Source organism: Manis javanica, chromosome 3 (assembly GCF_040802235.1).
Source record: "Manis javanica isolate MJ-LG chromosome 3, MJ_LKY, whole genome shotgun sequence".
Lineage (NCBI taxonomy): Eukaryota > Metazoa > Chordata > Mammalia > Pholidota > Manidae > Manis > Manis javanica.
Window position 1 is genome coordinate 1,046,763 of NC_133158.1, and position 17,858 is coordinate 1,064,620.

General features: G+C 48.8%; 1 protein-coding gene across 6 annotated transcripts in view; it reads left to right on the forward strand.

Moving 5' to 3' along the window:
- ARIH2 (ariadne RBR E3 ubiquitin protein ligase 2) overlaps window positions 1-17,858 on the forward strand; it is a 43,747-nt gene that overhangs the window by 17,430 nt on the left and 8,459 nt on the right. For 4 of the 6 annotated variants that reach the window (XM_073230576.1, XM_036994266.2, XM_036994267.2 and 1 more), the window contains 5 exons: window positions 11,040-11,107; window positions 13,672-13,735; window positions 15,130-15,280; window positions 15,890-16,011; window positions 17,361-17,470. In XM_073230576.1, coding sequence (XP_073086677.1) covers window positions 11,040-11,107; window positions 13,672-13,735; window positions 15,130-15,280; window positions 15,890-16,011; window positions 17,361-17,470 — 515 coding nt within the window. Of the gene's footprint in view, window positions 1-2,328; window positions 2,375-11,039; window positions 11,108-13,671; window positions 13,736-14,925; window positions 15,039-15,129; window positions 15,281-15,889; window positions 16,012-17,360; window positions 17,471-17,858 lie in introns of those variants that run through there. The other 2 variants (XM_017679728.3, XM_017679729.3) reach the window with 2 other exon arrangements.

The window sequence follows — 17,858 nt, forward strand, 5'->3', positions numbered from 1 at the left end:
TAAATCTGGGAGAGAATTAGGGGCGTGCTCTGCCCTGTGGGTGACGACCAGGGAACACTAGACAGACTAGACATACGGCTGCTGGGGGGACGGACTTTGTTCCTTTTCATCAAAATGCTTTTCATGAACCATTTGATTTTCTTTGTTCATTGGTAGTTGGGACGGGTCAAGAATTTGTTGGTACCTAATAAACAAGTGTTTCCTGAGTGTCTTCTGCTGTTTCAACTTTTAGGTGGGTGCTAAGAGTGATGGAGAAAGTAGTTTGACTTGTACCATATAAGGTGACTTAAAGATCTTTGGTTTCTGCCAACTCCTGAGAATGGATGGTGTGAGAGGAGGTATATGTAAAACTTTCTTTCCTTCTGGTTCATATTTTTCTAATATATCCACTAAAAGCACCATTTGCTTATCTTACTCTGTTGAAAAATTTCAAGTGGCCTCTCAGGACCCTGGCGTGAATTCCTTCCTGCCCCTCTAAGCCGCGCTTGGTTTCTGTGTCCTCAGACCTTGGCCCCCCGCCCTTTCCCTCAGCTCCCTCCGAGCCGCATCTGCCTCTTTTGCATCGCCTGGGGGCGTGGTGCTGGGAAGGCCTTGGTCCCTGCCTGCCCTCGGGAGGAGCCGGTGGCTGTGCAGTGACTGGAGACGGGCAGAGGGTGTGTCAGCGGGCAGGACCTGGTTCTTGGGGCGGATGGAGAAGGAAATTGTTTTAGAAGTGCATCCTCAAGGAGTTTCCATTCTGATGGGGCTTTACATAAACAGAAAGGTTATAAAAACAGTGTCCCGGGGCTCTCTTGTCCCCTCCAGGTGTGAGCCAGGAGCTCTGTCCTCTCGCTTTCTCTAAATAAAAGCCTCTGCTTTGCTCTCCTAAAAAAAAAAACAAAAAAACAGTGTCCATGCTTTGTGTACAGATGAGGACAGCAGCCCGTAGCTCTGTCTTTGAAACCTGCTGTTGGAGTCTGTGTGGCTTTGTCAGTAAGATGTGCTGGCCTCCCAGGTGTCCGCGTGAATAGAGGGCCCGGACGGTGCCGCCGGGTGGTACTTAGTGTCCCTGCCTATCTGCCTCCTCACAGTAAGTAGTCGGGGCTGGGAGAGAGCAGTGGTGCTCATTTTTGGACAAGATGGGATTGTGGCTGCAGGAACATAGTAGGAGATTTGGCTTTTAGTCCTACTATTTGCACTTCATCAAATATGAGCTCCCATCTACATTTCTTTTGATTGTGGGTATAAGGCATGACCTTGGTTCACAGAAATGGTGGCCATCCTGCCTGTAATGGCACCCTGCTGGAAAGCTGTTAGAATTGTGGAAGGGACCGTTAGCAGCCTTTTGTACTAGGTACTTCCCAGAGGTGTTCCACTGGTAACGCCATGTACAGACAGGCGGCTGGGATTTCCTTCCTACTAATCAAGAGGGTGGGGACAGGTGAGGCACGGGTTCAGTGGGCTTAGCCATAAGGTGACATTGGATCCGGGTGATGGACACATGGGTTTCATTGTGTGCTCTTCATAATAAAAAAAGTACCCTTATGGTCAAGGAATGATGACTTTTATATTTTTGTCTTACCGTATTTTGCATAACTTTTTGCTTAGTGAAGTCTTTGGTGGGAGGTTTTTTGTATAGATTTTACTGATGAGAGGCCGTAACAGGACTGAATTGAGGTTAAACTAGAAAGCAGGCTTCAAATTTGTATTTACTAATCAGATTTTTGAAAGCACATAGAATGTGTGGGTGCCTTGAGTACAAGTCAGCCCTCTGAATGAGGACCTGTGGAGAGAAAGCGGAAGGGGGCACGTCGGGGTCGGGAGCCAGCGGGCCGGCCTTGGAGAGGCCGCCAGCACGCAGGCGTGAGGCAGGGGCAGGTGAAGGCTCGCCGCCGGCAGTAGACTTGAGGGGTGGGCCCTGCCTGAGGCCAGGGGCCCTGGGTGCACGTCCCCACTGCTGCTGCCGATCCTGCCCATTCGCGGTCAGGCCCGCCCACTCCTTTGTCTCTGCCTTGACCTTGCTTCTTCCTCTTACCTTTTAGTGTCTTCTTACCTCGCCCTGCACTCCTAGACTGAGTCCGTCCATCTCGGTCTCTTCAGGCTAGCTTTCCTGTCCCTTCTACCTCAGGCCCAGGTGCTCGCCCACAGCCCACAGTCCACTGCTACCGCCCCCCCCCCCACTGTTTAGTGACGACCACTAGTGTTTGTTAACAAATGAGATTGGATCAACGAAGTGGCTTGACTCAGGCTGAGGCATGGAGACCCATTCGTGTAGACTTAAAAGATTTCAGGCAGTTAGCAAGTAAGAATTCTAAATAAAAATTGAAACTACCACCTGTATTTTTTCAGGCCGTTGATGCTCACTGCCATCAGCTGCATCCTCCCCCTGGCACTGGTAAGTGTGGGAAGGGCTGGTGACAGTTCTGGTGGGCTGCTGGATTTCTTTTTTCTGGGGGAGAAATACTAGTTGCAAGCTTGTTATTAACTTACCCCGAGGGCTGGACAGCCTGAGCCAGCTGTAGGGTAAGAGGGAGAAGCAGCTGGCCGCGCTTGGGGGCTTCCTTGGGGAACTGTTGTCAGGAGCCGAGGCCCTTCAGTAGTACCTTGATCCTTCTGTGAAATAGCATGTTTTATGCATTGTTTTGAAAAATAAACATACACTGTTCAAGTGCCCTGGGATGTTAAGTTATAACCGTTAAATTTCCTGAAACTCTTAAAACGTTTTTCCCAAAGACAGATGTTGGCTGTGTGTTGGAAAAGGTCCAGAATGTCGTGGGGATCGATTGCTTCCTCATTAGCAGGATTTGTCTCCCTCTGGTATTTTGAGTTCTTTGTGGTCAGGGGATCAAGAATTGTTTGTTCCAGTGATTAATATAAAATCCTGATAGAGAGTAATTGACTTTTGGGGGTGGGTAGGGTTTAGTGAAAACCAGAAAAGAATTTTCTGGCTCTCATTTACTAACAAACTTCAGGTGGACGTGGGACCTGTGATTTGAAAAATTATTTTACTTCCATCTGCTTTCTGCTTAGGAACCTAGTGGAGAAAATAGACACAGTGAAATGGAAATCTAGAGTGGGGCAGCAAGTCACAGAATAAGTATGAGCGGTAACCCAGCTGCTGCTGGCGTTGCCTCATCTAAGGTCCTGAGATCTGGCAGCTGTCTCAGTGAGTGGGCAGAGGCCACCAGATTCAATTTTATCTCACCAAGATGGCCTGCATTCCCAGCCCACAGTTTGATGTGGACACTTTCATCTCCCTGGTCTCTGAAGCCCTTCGGTCATGCAGGAGAACGCCTCCAGAATTCCTAAGAAATGCCGAGGTTGCAGACATGGATCTCTTAGCTGTGCCAGAAACTGCTTGCTAGTGTTACAACCTCATCGCATCTCTGCCAGAGCAGCTTTAGCCCATTGGCCTAAATCCCCACCCACAGGCCAACTTGAAGCAGGGATAGAATTGTGGCACATTTACTAGCACCTTCATAAAACATGGAAGGAGAACTTAGCTGCCTGCAGCTTTCCACCGTAGGACCTGTGCACAAGTGGTGACTACTATGCGTCTTGGACCTGTATCAGGGAAATACCTCTTAAGTGGCTGTCCCAGACACAGAGAGGGCTGCAGAAGATGTTTGCCTGCAAACTTGGGGCAACACTGCTGACTAGCAGCAAAGTCCTTGACATGCATGTAGCTAAGTGCTTCCTGGAACAAAACCTGGAACCCATCTGAGGGTGTTCGTACTATAAATGCAATGGCAAACAAGCCAAGTTGAACTGGGAAAGCAAGCAGTGTCACAGCAGGAATGGCCTCAGGGTCCTTTCATGTTGGAGGGAGAGCTCCCCAGAGGCTTCTGGCACTTTGAGGGGACAGGGCAAGAGGGAAAAGGGCAGTGAAGCTGGACTGCATTGGGCCCCTACTCTGACCCTGCCTGGGCAGGCCTTCTCTGGACCGCCCAGAGACTCCACCCTTTGGTGGGCTACGGACCACTGCTTGTCCTCCCTTCCCCCTTGATTGGTCACGCCCCCTTCCCCAGCTCCCAGGAAAGATGAGAGGGGTGTTATGATCTTGGGTCTGTGTTCACACTGATGTGGCTTGGGCACGCATGTGGTGGCTCAAAGGCGGGCCCAGGGAGTGAGGAGCAGGCCTGAGAGCTGTGGTCTGTGGCGCTGACAGACTGGGAGCAGAGGTTCCCGGGGAGCTAAGCGGGCCTGGTCTGGGGGTTCAGAGTGACGTCAGTTTCACAGACCCATGTGGAATTCATATCTACTTAAGCTGAAATGCATATTGTATGTAATCGGCTAACCTTTGGCAAAACCATGTCAGAACTCTGAGGGAGAATCTCAATTGGAGAAGTGAGAAAAAGGCCAAAATGAGCTGTTTGATGCGGTAGTGTAAGAGCTGTTAATTGTGATGTTTGTTTATGCTTGTGATTGCATTGAATTAAATTTGGCACCACCCACCCCCGATCTGTGTTACAGAAAATGTTGAAAGTACAAAGAAGTTTAAAGACCTGTGCAGTGGGCGTCCATGCACCTGCCGTGTAGAGTGTACAGCTGTTAGCCTTCTGCATGTGCTTTATCATATATCCATCAGGCAGTCTTATTATTATTTAGCTTTATAGAAGTATTATGTACATTCCAGTAAATTCACCCATCTCAAAGTGTACCATTAGATGAGTTCAGTAAGTTCACACATCTGTGCAGCCATCATCACAGTCCGAGTCATGGAACATTGTTATTCCTCCAGAAGGTCCTTTGTGTGCCCTTCTGCTCAATCCCCACTTCCTGCCCCAGGCAACTTGTGATCATCTTTCTGTCTTAAAGTTTTGCCTTTTCTGGAGCTTCCATGTAAGTGGAACTGTGCAGAATGTAGTCTCTTGGGTCTGCCCTTCCACTCGGCATAATGTCTTTGAGGCCCATCCACATTGTTCTGCATGGCAGTGCTGCTGTCCTTGTTCCGTCTGAGTGTTGTGTGGAGAGATGCATTTTGTTTATCCATTCATTCATCGGTTGACGGACTTTGGGTTGTTTCCAGTTTTTGGCTGTTACAAACTATGCTGCACTGCCCAGCATAGTTCATGCCCAGGGCTCTCTAGATGGATGTCTGTCTTTGTTTCTCTTGGGTGGATGTCTAGGAGTGCGACTGTGTGGTATGTTTAACACTTTAGAACCTGTGAAACTGGTTCCTGAGGTACTCTACTATTTTATGTTCCCACAGCATTATGTAGGGGTTCCAGTTCTTCCACATCCTTGCTTAACCCTTAATATTGTCAGGTTTTTTTATTATAATCATTCTAGTGAGTCTGAAGTGGTATCTTGTGGTTTTAATTTGCATTTCCCCAATGACTAATGATGTTGAGGATCTTATTTGCTGTTCATGTTTCTTTGTGAAGTGTCCAAATCTTTTGCCCATTAAAAAAAATTGGGTTGTTCATTAGTGAATTGTGTGAGTTCTCTGTATATCCTCAAGTCCTTTATCAGATACATGATTTGCAATTATTTTCTCCCACTCTGTGGCTTGTCTCTTCATTTTCTTTATGTCTTTGAAAAGTAAAAGTTTTTGATGAAAGTCCAGTTGATCAATTATTTTTCCTTTAAGGATTGTGATTTTTTTTTTTTGTTATGTCTTAAGAAATTTTTGCCTAAACTAAAATCTTTTTGCAAAGATTTCCTTCTGTGGTTTCTTCTAGAAGTTTTAGTTTTCAGTTTTACATTTAAATCTGTGGACTGTTTTGGATTAATTGTACGGTATAAAGTAAGGGTCAGTTCTGTTTTCTTTTGTATAACAATGTTCAGTAATTGCAGAACCATCTGTTGAAAAGACTGTCCTTTCCTTCATTGAATTACCTTGTCCCCCATGTTTGTTTAAATTCAACCATAAGCATATGAATTTACTTCTGGACTTTATTCTGTTTCATTGATGTATATGTCTGTCCTTAAGCCAGTACCCTACTGTCTTGATTACTGTAGCTTCATAGTAAGTCTTGAAGTCAGATGGTGTCTTCCAACTTTGCTCTTTAAAGATTGCTTTGGATATTCTGGGTCCTTTACATTTCCACAGATTTTAGGATCAACTTAATTTGTACCAACTCCCTCCCTTCCCCAAACCCCTGCTTTGATTTTGACTACCTTGATTGCTGTGTTCAGTCTACAGCTGTGTTGCCCAGGGGTAACAGTGAGCACGTGCAGCCATTGAGCATTTGAAATGTGGCCATTGGGATTGGTATGCTCTCTAATTCTAAAACACATGGTGGGCTTTGAAGATGTAGATGAGAAAAGGCTGTAAAGTAAGTCATTAATAATGTTCTGTGGGTTCCATGTTGAAATGATGTTTCAGATATGTTGGGTTAAAGAGGCTGTGGTGGTGAAACACAAGTTCTCCTGTTGACGATTTGGTTTCCATTTGTTGGCTGCCATGTGGAAATATATTTTGATGTCTGTGTATCACCCTTGTATTTTGCTTCCTTACTAAATCTGTTTATTAGTTCTAGAAGTAGTTGTGTGGGTTCTTCTTTTAGGGTTTTCTGTGTTAGTCGTCATTTTATCTGAGAACACAGGCGGGTTTCTCCTTACCACCCCGCAGGGCCCCCGGCGTGATGACGATGAGACTGGTGAGCGTGGCACCCATGCCGTGCTCCCCAGCTTGGCGTTCCCTCTCTCGCCATTGGCTGTAATGTTTTTTGTAGGTGCTCTACGTTACATTCAGGTAGTTCACTTTTTTCTAAAGTTGCTGAGAATTTTTATCTTGGGTGATCAGATGGGCTTTCCGCATTTATTGAAGTGATCATTTGTTCTTTCCCCTTTTCATTTTGTTGATTCAGTGAATTACATTTGGGAGTTTTCAAATGTTAAATTGGCCTAAGATTCTTGAGATAAACCTCACTTATGATATCTTGTTCTTTTTCTATATTGCTGGATTTAATTTGCCAAAATATTTGGATTGATTTTTATGTCTTATTTGTAAGGCATACTGGTCTGTAATTTTCTTTTTTTTCTTTTTTGTCAGATTTTTGTGTCAGGGTCATGTGAACCTCATAAAACCAGTTTGGAAGAAGTATTCTTTCTATGGGTTTGAAAGTGTATGTAAATTAGTGTTGGTAGAATTCACCAGTAAACACTTGGTGGGCCTGGAGTTTTGTGAGAAAATTTTTGCCTATGAACTCAATGTCCTTAATAGATATAGAGCTGTTTCATTTTTCATTTTGTGTCAGTTTGGGTATTTCATCTAAGATACCAAATTGCTTAGACTTAGATTTTTCATGTTATTCTGTCAGTCTCTTTTCATGTCTGTCAGGTCTCTGGGCTGACAGCCGGCCCCTCTCAGCCCTGTCGCTGGTGGCTCGTGCCCTTTCTCTGAATCCCTCTAGGCAGGGAGGTGCATGGGGCGCTGGGGTCCCTCGGGCTCTTGCTGGACTCCAGGGTGTGGTTCTGCGGTCGGTCGGTCCCGGTGACTTCCAGTGAGGCTTCAGTTTCCGCTGATGGGCTTTAAACAGGGTGAGAACTGACGCTGCAAACCGTAAGAGCTCTTGAAGAGCTGTTACTGTCCTGTTGGGCTGGGCTGTAGGAAGCTCACCTGAGGATTGTGGAGGGGAGAGGCCAGACACTACACAGGCCTATCCATAAAAGATGCCTTTCTGGCATCCAGATGATAAGAGGGTCTTCTGATGGGAGTGCTGAGGAGAGGAGCGGCAGGCCTAGACTTGGAGCAGTGGAGTCGGGGCGTGGGAGAGCCACCTCCAGCGTGCCAAGGAGGGCGTACAGAAGGGGGACCCTGGATGGGTGCAGCACGCAGCTCGTCACACAGACCTAGAGGGGTGTTCAGGCAGAGGGAGCCTAAGTGCCTGATTCTCCCAACAAGGCAGAGCATGACGAATGTTTGTTGAGGTCGGCTGCAAGGGAGTTCATATAAAGAATACCTTGGTGTGTCCACTCTCAGCATTTCTGAGCAGACTGAAACTCAACAGCTGAAGTCAGCGTCTTGCCGAATGGTGAACTGAAATAAAATCACTGGGCTTTCTAAAGTACTATATATACATTATCAAACATAATTCTTGAGAAAAGCTTTAAGATATAGTTTAACATGATTTGGGAGAGGTGGGTAGGAAAACAGCTTATCTCAGCTATTGAGGGTCTTGGTTTAAATTCATTGTAACTAGTCTTGACTCACAGTCTTCTGAAAGTCCCAGGTGGTGGTCAAAGACAGATCCCACCAGCTTAGGGCCTGCAGTTCAGACGGGTGAGAGTCCAGGTGCACTGGAAACAGTGGCCCGTCCCTCTGAGAGCAGCGCTCTTTGGTCCCTGCATTGGAGAGAACGGTGGGCTCCTGTGTCTGTGAGTAGAGGCTGAAACACCCTGCACTGCTAGTTCCTAGTTCCTCAGCTAATATTTCCACAAGTAGGAAAGGACTCAAATAAATAAGACTTTTAATCTCATCATGGCACATTGCTATAAGAGAACTGCTAGTTTATCTTGACCATGACATGTCACATGTGTCCCTTTCTGAGTTATTAGTCTTTGGTGTCAGTGGTTGATTGCCACACTGGACCCATTTTTGTTTGGGAAAGGGTTGACCTTTTCCCATGGTAAGCCCTTGTTGGTAATACATAATCCTGACTGCCCCCAGGCGGTATAGTTTGTTGATCGGAGCAGTCCAGCAGGGGTTCATCAGGATTCTGCCGAGACTCTTTTCTCAGAAAATACGACTTTCCAGTTGTGACGTGTTGACTGATGGAATCGGGTGGATAGAATCCAAATGGACTGCTGAGCTCTGAGCGTTAAACAGCAGTGGAGTGAATACTAGGGCATTCCTTGCCGAGAGAGCTCAGCTGTGTGCACTCAGGAGTGACAGCTTTCAGTCTCTGATGGCTAATGTCATCCACAGGGTTCATCCTGAACTTCCTGCTGAAGGTGGCTAAGTATTGGCCATCCCACCCCCTTTTCTGCCCTCTGGGAGGTTGCTGGGGGTGTGCAAGTAGTGGTCTCCTACATCCTGGATCGGGAGGATCCACTGCCAATTTTATAAAGTGCTAGATGTGCCTCCTTCACATTATTTCACCAGAGCTGCTCCGCTGGGATATTCTGAGTGGTCATTAGTGGACTTGGCTCTCTGCAGTTTTTGGCCCCAGCAGAGGGCCATGGTGTGTCCCATAGGCGGGCTGCACCAGGCTGGTCCTGAGGCTTTCTGCTGAGGTCTTCCTCTCTCTGCTGAGATTGAGGGATCAGACCAAGGATAGTGTTAAATTCTGTTTCTTCAGGATGGTGGAGAAATTCCAATCAGAAAATCCACAGATTAAAGGCATGATGTTATTTAGTTATCAGCATGTGAGTGGCCACCCTTTGCCCAGTCCAGTTCTGGGCTCTGTGGATCTGCGTTCTGATCCCTCCTTTTAGCTTGAAGTCTCCACCAAAGCTGCCCTGCTGATACGGGGAGGTAGCTGCCGGACGTGGCTGAGACTCTGGGTGTCCTCAGTAGCTCAGTGCCTTGATGGGACCTGGCAGCCTCTGCGTGGTGAGACATGTAGAAGTCAGGACAGCACGGTGGTGTAGGGCTGAGTGGGCCCTGCTGGGTAGGAGATGGAGAAATGTTCCAGCAAGGGGCACATCCAAACGGCATCAGTAGCCAAGAGCTGCGTGGAAAAAGTCCTCAAAGTTTAAATGAAATGTCTCCGTTTTTGCTTTGGCGTGTGGTCTTGTTGGATGAGTGGCCTTGTTATTTCCACAACAAGAAGTTCAGAGGTCGTAGTTCAGGACTCCTAGGCATGAAGTCTCCTTAGGCCTCAGACAAGAAAACACTACAGCACCGTGTGTGGTCGGTGCCTCTTACCCTGTGTGGAAGGGGAGTAAGGATCCCCGCCCTTGGTGAGGTGAGCCGTCCGGAGTCCTGGGCTTTCTCCAGGCTTACCTGGGCTGCAGGACAAGAGGCGCTCACAGCCCAGCCTTCGGCACAGATTGTGCCCTGTCTCCTTTAGGGAGTGACCTGAGTTCAGGAGTGGGGGTGCAGTTCTTAACCTGGGGGCCAGGTGCTCACCTCCTCACAGGTCCTTGGCAGCCTGTTTGAAGGCTCAGCCCAGGAGCAGAGCGCCATGGTCCTGTGCGTGCCTGGCTCTCCCTGAGGGGGCAGTGCCCCCGTGCTGTGCTCTGCTGTCCCTGGGAGGCCTGATCTAGGTCTCCAAACACTCCCTCTGCTGTGGCCCCCACCCCAGTCTGAACACTCTGGGGACTATGTCCCTGGTCAACAAGGTAGTGTGGCCGTCACATGTTCCTGCTACTCTACCACTGGCTTCCTTAGCCTGACATCAGAACTTGAGCTGCTTTCTGGATAGGGATACTTACAAGGGCAACCTCTTGTCAGCAACCATGTAGTCCATGGCGTGGGGCTGTCACATACTGTTCAGGGCCTTTCTGTTGAACATTTAGGTTACTTCTGGTTTTCTACTCTTACAAGGCACTGAGATGCACATATCGTCTTTCATTTCCTCAGAAAATTCTACACAGGTGGACTTACTAGCCCATAGCACCATCTGAGACTCTCTGATAGCCATAAGCAATGTGCTTTAAAAGAGAATGGGGGCCAGAAGAGCTGCCCATAGACTTTGCAGTTGTCCTTGCCTTTGGGGCTCATAGGTTGCCAGGAATTTGGAGATTTTAATCAGGTGTTCTTTGTTTTGTTTGCTGGATTTATACAGGAAATCCACGCCTGGAGAGTCGTTGCAAGCAGCAGGCCCAGGTAGAGGTGCCCTTCCCAAGTAGGGGGCATATGTCACATGAGGGAGCCCACAGCTGTTCTGCTTAAGTTGGCTGCTGGGTTATTTACTGTACATGGGGTGGTATTTGCTTAAGTTCAGATAAAACTGATTTCTTGGAAGCATCACTAGTGAAAACAAAGATGGGAAAGTCAGATCCAGTCACTCAGCAGTTTGGAGAATGCAAACTCGGAAGGTGAGGCAGAGAACCTGGAGCAAGAGTCGGAGAATCCAGCCAGGGCCGGCTGCAGGCGCAGATGTGTGTTTCTCGGCACAGGTAGCACGTTGAGGGTTATAACTGATCCTTCTCTCTCTTCTTTCCAGGTATCGCATTCAGTTGCTAAACTTATATTAGTTAATTTCCATTGGCAAGTTGCAGAGATACTGGACAGGTAAGGTGTTTGGCAGGGGGTGTGGGTGACACTCGTAGCTCATCTTTGCCCACTCAGTGGGAACTATTGTTCACGTTTTGGAGTATCCAACAACGTGCGTATTATATTTTTAAAACACTGGATCGTATCGTATATCCTTTTTCTCTCAATACATGGAGAACATTTTCCCATGTTGTAAGCATATATTTTTCTGCCCCAGTTTGATTGCCGGCACAGTATTTCATCATACCTATAGATAGATCCATACTTTTCCCAAATCCCTGTTGCTGGACTGTGACTTTAGTTCACGTCCTTCATGCCATTGTTAACCTGTAAGCAGTGCCCTTCTAGGTAACATTTGCCAACATCTCCAGTTCCTTCTTTTCGATACGTCAGGTGGGGAGAGCACCACCACATTTGGAGTATGACCTTAGAAAAGGTTGGCCAGCCTACCACCCCCTCCAGAAGGCACAGATCTTGGGAGTCTCAAGATGTCTTCGAAGCTGTCGGAGAAAGGGTTCTTCTCCTGTGCCTCCCGGGAGATGTCCTAGGCCCCACCCTTGGAGGCGTCTGCCTCTGCCTGCACAGCGTTCCTCGCTCTCCCCACTACTAACGTCCTGGGCTGGGTCTCACTTCGCTGTGGGGAGACTTGTGTGAATTGCAGGAGGTCTGGCAGAGTCCTTGCCCTCTGCCGGGAAGTCAGTACTGTAGTGCCCCCAGCTGTGTGAAATAGAAAATGTCTCCATACTCTGCCAGCAACCCCTGGAGATCAGAATCGCCGGGTGAGGGGCACCAGTCACCAGCCCTGTGCCCTCACGCCCCAGAGGCTTCTCTTCTCGTACGGCACGACTCCATTCGTCTGCAGAGGGGGTCGTGCCTTTCCTCCTCCGCGGCTTGGATGGCCGAGTCGGCGAGCGCAGCCCAGCCCTCCCAGGAGAAGCAGAAGCTCGGGAATCGCTGCATGTTCGCCCGCTCTGCTCTGGGGCTGAGGACGTCGATGCCGCCCTCCCGCCTGCTCTTAGGGCTCCGGCGTCTCTGTCCACTCTAGCCTGATGTGGGATCGGGGATCTGGGCGGCCGCACTGAGGCGATTACTAGTGTGAGAAGTAGGACATTGAAGGGGTCACTCTGATGAGGTGGGGTGAAGAAATCACATAGACAAGATGTGACTCTTCCCTCCTCAGATTCCTCGTGGTTTTTCTGGGTTTGGGGTGGCACTTTTATTGCCCCATAATGATTGTTTTGATTTTTAAGTGTATTTAAGCCACACCTCATTCCAGAAAGGAATTAAATTTTTATTATGAAATATTTCTTTTTCAAAATGTTTGCATGCACCTGTGTGTGTAACGTGTGTAGGTTTTAAAGGACAGTAAAGCAAACACTCTTTAAGTGTCCACCCAAATTTAAGAAACTCTTTGGCCCTCCCTCTGCGGCCTCTGGCCGCATTTCCTACCTGGCTGCACCTCTTCCTTCCTCTCCAAGGTGGCCAGTATCTTGAATTTGGTGTTGATAATTTTCTTATTTATTCTTAAATTTTATGTGTCTTTTAGTTCTTTATGTGTTTATGACTTCACAGATGTGGACTCATGCAGTATGTGTTCTTTGTTTTAAATTAACACAGGTGGATTTTAGGACATCCTCTTCACCCTCCTGTCAGAAACCATTTGTGAGGTTTTAGTTTTTTGCTGTTACAGATAATGCAGCTCAGAATACTCTTGTACGTGACTCCTAGTGGCCTATAATTTTTCTAGGCTTCACTATAAAAGTGACTTGCCTGGCTGTCGGGGCTGTGTTTCTTCAGCTTTACTAGATATACTGAAGTGTTTTCCACAGTACTTTACCATGTCTCATGCTGACCAGTGGTGTGTGAGTGTTTCTGACATTGTGAGACTTAAAAGTCTTACACTCTGGTGGGTATAAATGGCATCAAATTGTTCTTAGTTTCAAAGTCCCAGATTCCTCAGGAGGTCGAGCATCTTGGCATCTGCTTAATGGCCTTTTGTGCCTCCTTTTCTCTGAAATGCCTTTTCAGTCTTTTGTCCATTTTTTAATTGTTATTTTGTCTTATCCAATGAACTTTTAGGAGGTTTTGTTTTGCTTATTCTGAATGTCAGTCCTTTGTCAATCATGTATATATGTTGAATTATCTTTCAGCTTATAGCCTGGTTTTTCACTTTATGGTGTCTTCCAGTGAACCCAAGTTCTTCGGTGTAGCATAATTTGCCAGAATTTTCCTTCACACTTTGCATTTTCTGTGCCTTAAGATCTCCTCTCCTGTTCTGCAGAGACAAAGATACTTGCCTATATTTCCAGAAAAGATCCAGAGAGTCATTCATATTTCTCTCACGGTTCATTCCCTTTGAGGCAGGGTTATTACTCTTATACCAAATGAGCTAAAAACTGAAAGAGAGAAAATATTTGTGCTAAGGTGAAAGACAGCTTGGCTCTGTGGTGAGGTTATGGAGACAGAGGTGGAGACACTCAAGTGTGACCACAACACATGTTGGTCTCTTCTGTTTTTGTTGAGAGGGAAAAATGTTTGTCTTCAGTGTGTGATTCCCTTTATTTCTGCTTTTTGTTTTGTAGATACAAATCTAATTCTGCTCAGCTGCTCGTTGAGGCTCGAGTTCAGCCCAGTCCTTCAAAACATGTGAGTGTGTCCTGCGTGAGAAGTGTCCTCCCTTACTGACAGTGACATGCCTCAGACAGTTGCTCCAGTATGGGCCTGAATCTTCCTCACTGTAGTTTGGGCAGGGCATCAGTCACTGCTGTTGGGCCTCCCCAGCTTCAGGCCTGTGCTGACACACAGCCGCACTCTGGTCCTGCTGGGCTCCCTGCTGGTCCCCTGCATACTGTGGGTCTGGTGCAGTCTGCTTGTGCATTCCCTGGAATGTCCGGGTCCTGTACCATACTTGCTGTGGGACTGGAACTTGCCTTTAAAGACCCAGGCACAAGCCGTTCCTCACAAGCTTGTCTCCTCTGACCTCTCCCCTTCGCACCCGTCTAGTTAGATCTTTACCCTTTTCCATGGGTGCATGAGTGACTCACTCACCTCTTCAGCCGTGCCTGCTGTATGGGAAGCCATATCTTCATGCACAGCAGCTTCCTGTGTGTCTAGGAGTTCAGCAAGCGCCTGTGAAATGAGCTCTCAGGAGGGTGGACTGGGGCTCAGGTCACCACATAACTTCCCCAGCCTGGTAGGAGAAAGTCTCCAGGAGTGCACTGGGTGCACATGAGAACACAGGCCTTCTCCTCGGGGGTTTCTTGTGCCTGCAGAGAGCCGACCGGAGCCTTGTGTGAGCCCAGCTGGTGGGGTGTGCATCGGTTTGTGGCTCTGGCTGCTTTGGGCCCACAGGCTGTCTTTGCCTGCCATGGACAGCACAGTGTGGGCTCTGGGGTTCACGCTTCACAGCGACGTGCCCCCATCCTAGAGGAGTTTCCTCCTTTGTAGGCGTCTTCCTCAGCCCAGTTAATTGCATGTGACATCTCTGGTGTGTCACGGATGAGCTGTAGCTTTGCCAACACTGTATGTTTTGTGTCTTGGGCATACTGATCTGGGAAGGCCGCTGTCTCCAGCGAGCGAAGCTGCGGAGTGGGCTGTGGGAGGGTCCTGAACTCAGGAGCCTTCGTGCTTTGTGGTTGGGCTGCCAGTACTTGTTGAGGCAGCTCTGCCTGCTGCATGGAGCAGGACAAAAGCAACCCAGTGGCCTCTAAAAAAAGTTGGCCTGAATGACCTCTAAGGACCTTGGCAGTTACAAAATCCTGAGCTGTTACTCAGCATGACATTTTAGACTACTATAAATTCTCACTTCAGCCTTCTCTCTGTCTCGGATCCTAGTGATCTGCAAGCCCAGCTCAGGGCTGCCACCTCCAGGAGCCTTCCTGGCCTGCGCTTTCTGCTCAGAGCCCTGGGGGTGCGCGGAGCCTGCGCACTGCACTCGATCCTGACACTGGTACGGGGCTGGCATTTCCGGCTGCTTACCCGGCTGCAGAGGTGCCCCAGGGCCCTGCTGCTCTCTGCCTCACACACTGTGTCCTCCCCAGGTCCCTGCCGCCCATCCCCCTCACCACTGTGCAGTGTGCATGCAGTTTGTGCGGAAGGAAAACCTGCTCTCTCTGGCCTGCCAGCACCAGTTCTGCCGCAGCTGCTGGGAACAGCACTGCTCGGTGCTCGTCAAGGATGGCGTGGGCGTGGGTGAGTGTGTCAGTCTGGGCGGGGAAGTTCTGCAGAGCCCCCCAAGTCCTGAACAGAACGAGAAGAGGACAGCTGATGCTGGGCACGTAGGTGAATGCTGGTGCCAGCACAGGGCTCGCGTTTGGGGGAGCCATCCTCAGGCTGCCTGCCCTGTTCTGCTTCCCAGACACCCAGGGAGTCTGCTCCGGCCAGGTGACACATGGGTCTGATGTGAGGGCTGTGTGCAGGAGTGCCACTCGTAGTGTGGCTTCATGACGCTGAAGCTAAACTGGCATCCCAGAGATTGTCTGCAGAGCCTCCTTGTGTGGTGGTCGCAACTGGCACCTGATGTTCCCCATCACAAACCTGCACAGTCAGACAGGACCCTATAAGAGTTTTTAAATGATACTGTTTTTTATTGTGCTGTTTGTTAGATACATCTGTAATTTGGGGTAACATTTTGGTTGCACCACTGTGCAAATGTATTAATTTCTCTCTTCTTTGAATAAATTCTGCTGCTTCAAGGGCTCCCTGTGTGGAACCTGGATTCGTCGGTTGACTTGGTGGGCGACTGGGTCACTGTTTTGTCCTCTGCAGAATGCTTGTCCACCAGTTGTCTTTGCCCAACAGGAGTCTCCTGCATGGCTCAGGACTGCCTGCTCCGAACGCCAGAGGACTTTGTGTTTCCACTGCTGCCCAGCGAAGAGTTGAGAGACAAATATAGGCGCTACCTCTTCAGAGACTACGTGGAGGTACGGCGCACTGGGCCTGCTGTGCCCTCCGGCTTCCCGGGTCTCCTTCCCGTGGCATGCTCACCACGGCCATTAGGTGCCACTATGTGACGAAAGGGCTCCGGGGCTTTTAAAAAAAACTTGAAAAACACTGGTAGTACAGAAGAACAGAGGCCCCGGAGCCAGGCTGACCAAGCGAGTTCCACGCTGGTGCTTGCCCACAGTATTACCTTCAACCCGGTGTTTTGTTTCTGAGCCTTGATTTCCCCTCACAATGGTCGGACATCCCCACTTCATAGAGTGGCTCACACAGGCCCTGACGTTGGGGGGATGAGCACAAGGCAGGTCTGCCGGGGCACTGGCGTTCCGCTCGGTCACCGTGCGATCCAGCACAGGGAAGGGGCGCTACCTCTTGTGTGATTTGGAAACCTGCCCAGTACTCCAGCCTGTCCGCGCTGGAGCCCTTCCCTGGCAGTCTGCCTGTCTGTCTCTCATGCCCGACCTCTCAGCGGTCGTCTTGTCCTTTAGGCATAAGCCTGTTGGGTTGATGGGCGGGCTGAGTCTCCGCACACATGGGCCACAGGATGGACGGAATGCCTTGCTCCTTGTGCTCTTTGCTGCTTTGGCAGATGCCTGAGGGTCGTGGAGCCCCTTGTTTTATTTTTAATTGAGGTAAACTTGGTATATAACATTATTAGTTTCAAGTGTGCAACATAATACTTTGATAATTTACACTACAAAGTGAGCGGCCCAGTAAGTCTCGTTACTGTCTTCAGCGTGCAATTGGTCCCCTTCACCAATTTCATCCGCCCCCAACCCTCTTCCCTCTGATAACCAGCAGTCTGCTCTCTGTGTCTATCAGTTGAGTTTTGTTTTATGTTGTTCTTTTTTTTTCATTTTTTATTTCTCATGCTGTACTGTTATCCCCATGACTAATTTATTTTATCCTTGGAATTTAGTTTTTTAGATCCCATGTGCAAGTGAGATCATATGGTGGTGTTTTTGGGTTTTTTTTGTCTTTGTGTCTGATTTGCCTCACTTGGCGTAACAGCCTGAGATGCAGAGCTAACAGGGCTGTTCCTCTCCGGGCCTGGGCCTGATGCACTTCCATCTCACAGATGCAGTTCTGTATCCCATTTTGTGAGCTGAGCTTACATCATTCTGGTGAGGTGCCACCTACTTAAAGCTAAATATCGAAGGTCATGTCCAGTCTGCCTCATATCTGGTCCTCACCACACGCATCCTGGGTCCCTATCGTGCCTGATAGAAAGCATCAGCTGCAAGAACAGGCATGCTTGAGTACTCGGAGGGCGAAGCTGGAGGCACCGAGGAGGGGCTGTCCTCATTGTCTCCCCTTGGTGTGTTCACAGAGTCATTACCAGCTCCAGCTGTGCCCCGGCGCAGACTGCCCCATGGTGATCCGCGTACAGGAGCCCAGAGCCCGCCGGGTACAGTGCAGTCGGTGCAACGAGGTCTTCTGGTAAGAGAGTGTGGCTGCGCGGCACCCTCAGGCAGCTCTGCCACTGTGCCCTGTGAGGCTTCAGCCGGGAGAGATGGCCCTCAGGGGGCCGCTGTGCAGGGCAGGGTGCGCCCTGGCACCTCATGGACCTTGAGCTGTCCATAGTGCTCAGTCGGACATGAGAAAGTGGCAGGATTCTTGGAAGATGTGCTGTGGTTTGTGCTTTTAAGATTCCAGGCCCAGAGACTATGTGTTGGGGCAGGGGGGAGGGGCATATCCCCTGCACAGATAATTCACGTATTACTGTATCTGGAAGCTAAGCCTTGTCAGTGTTTTAATCTTTCCCTCAGCCTATCTCGGCTGATTTTACAACACTGTTTCATAAATGTAGTTCACGTCTGCTTGGGGT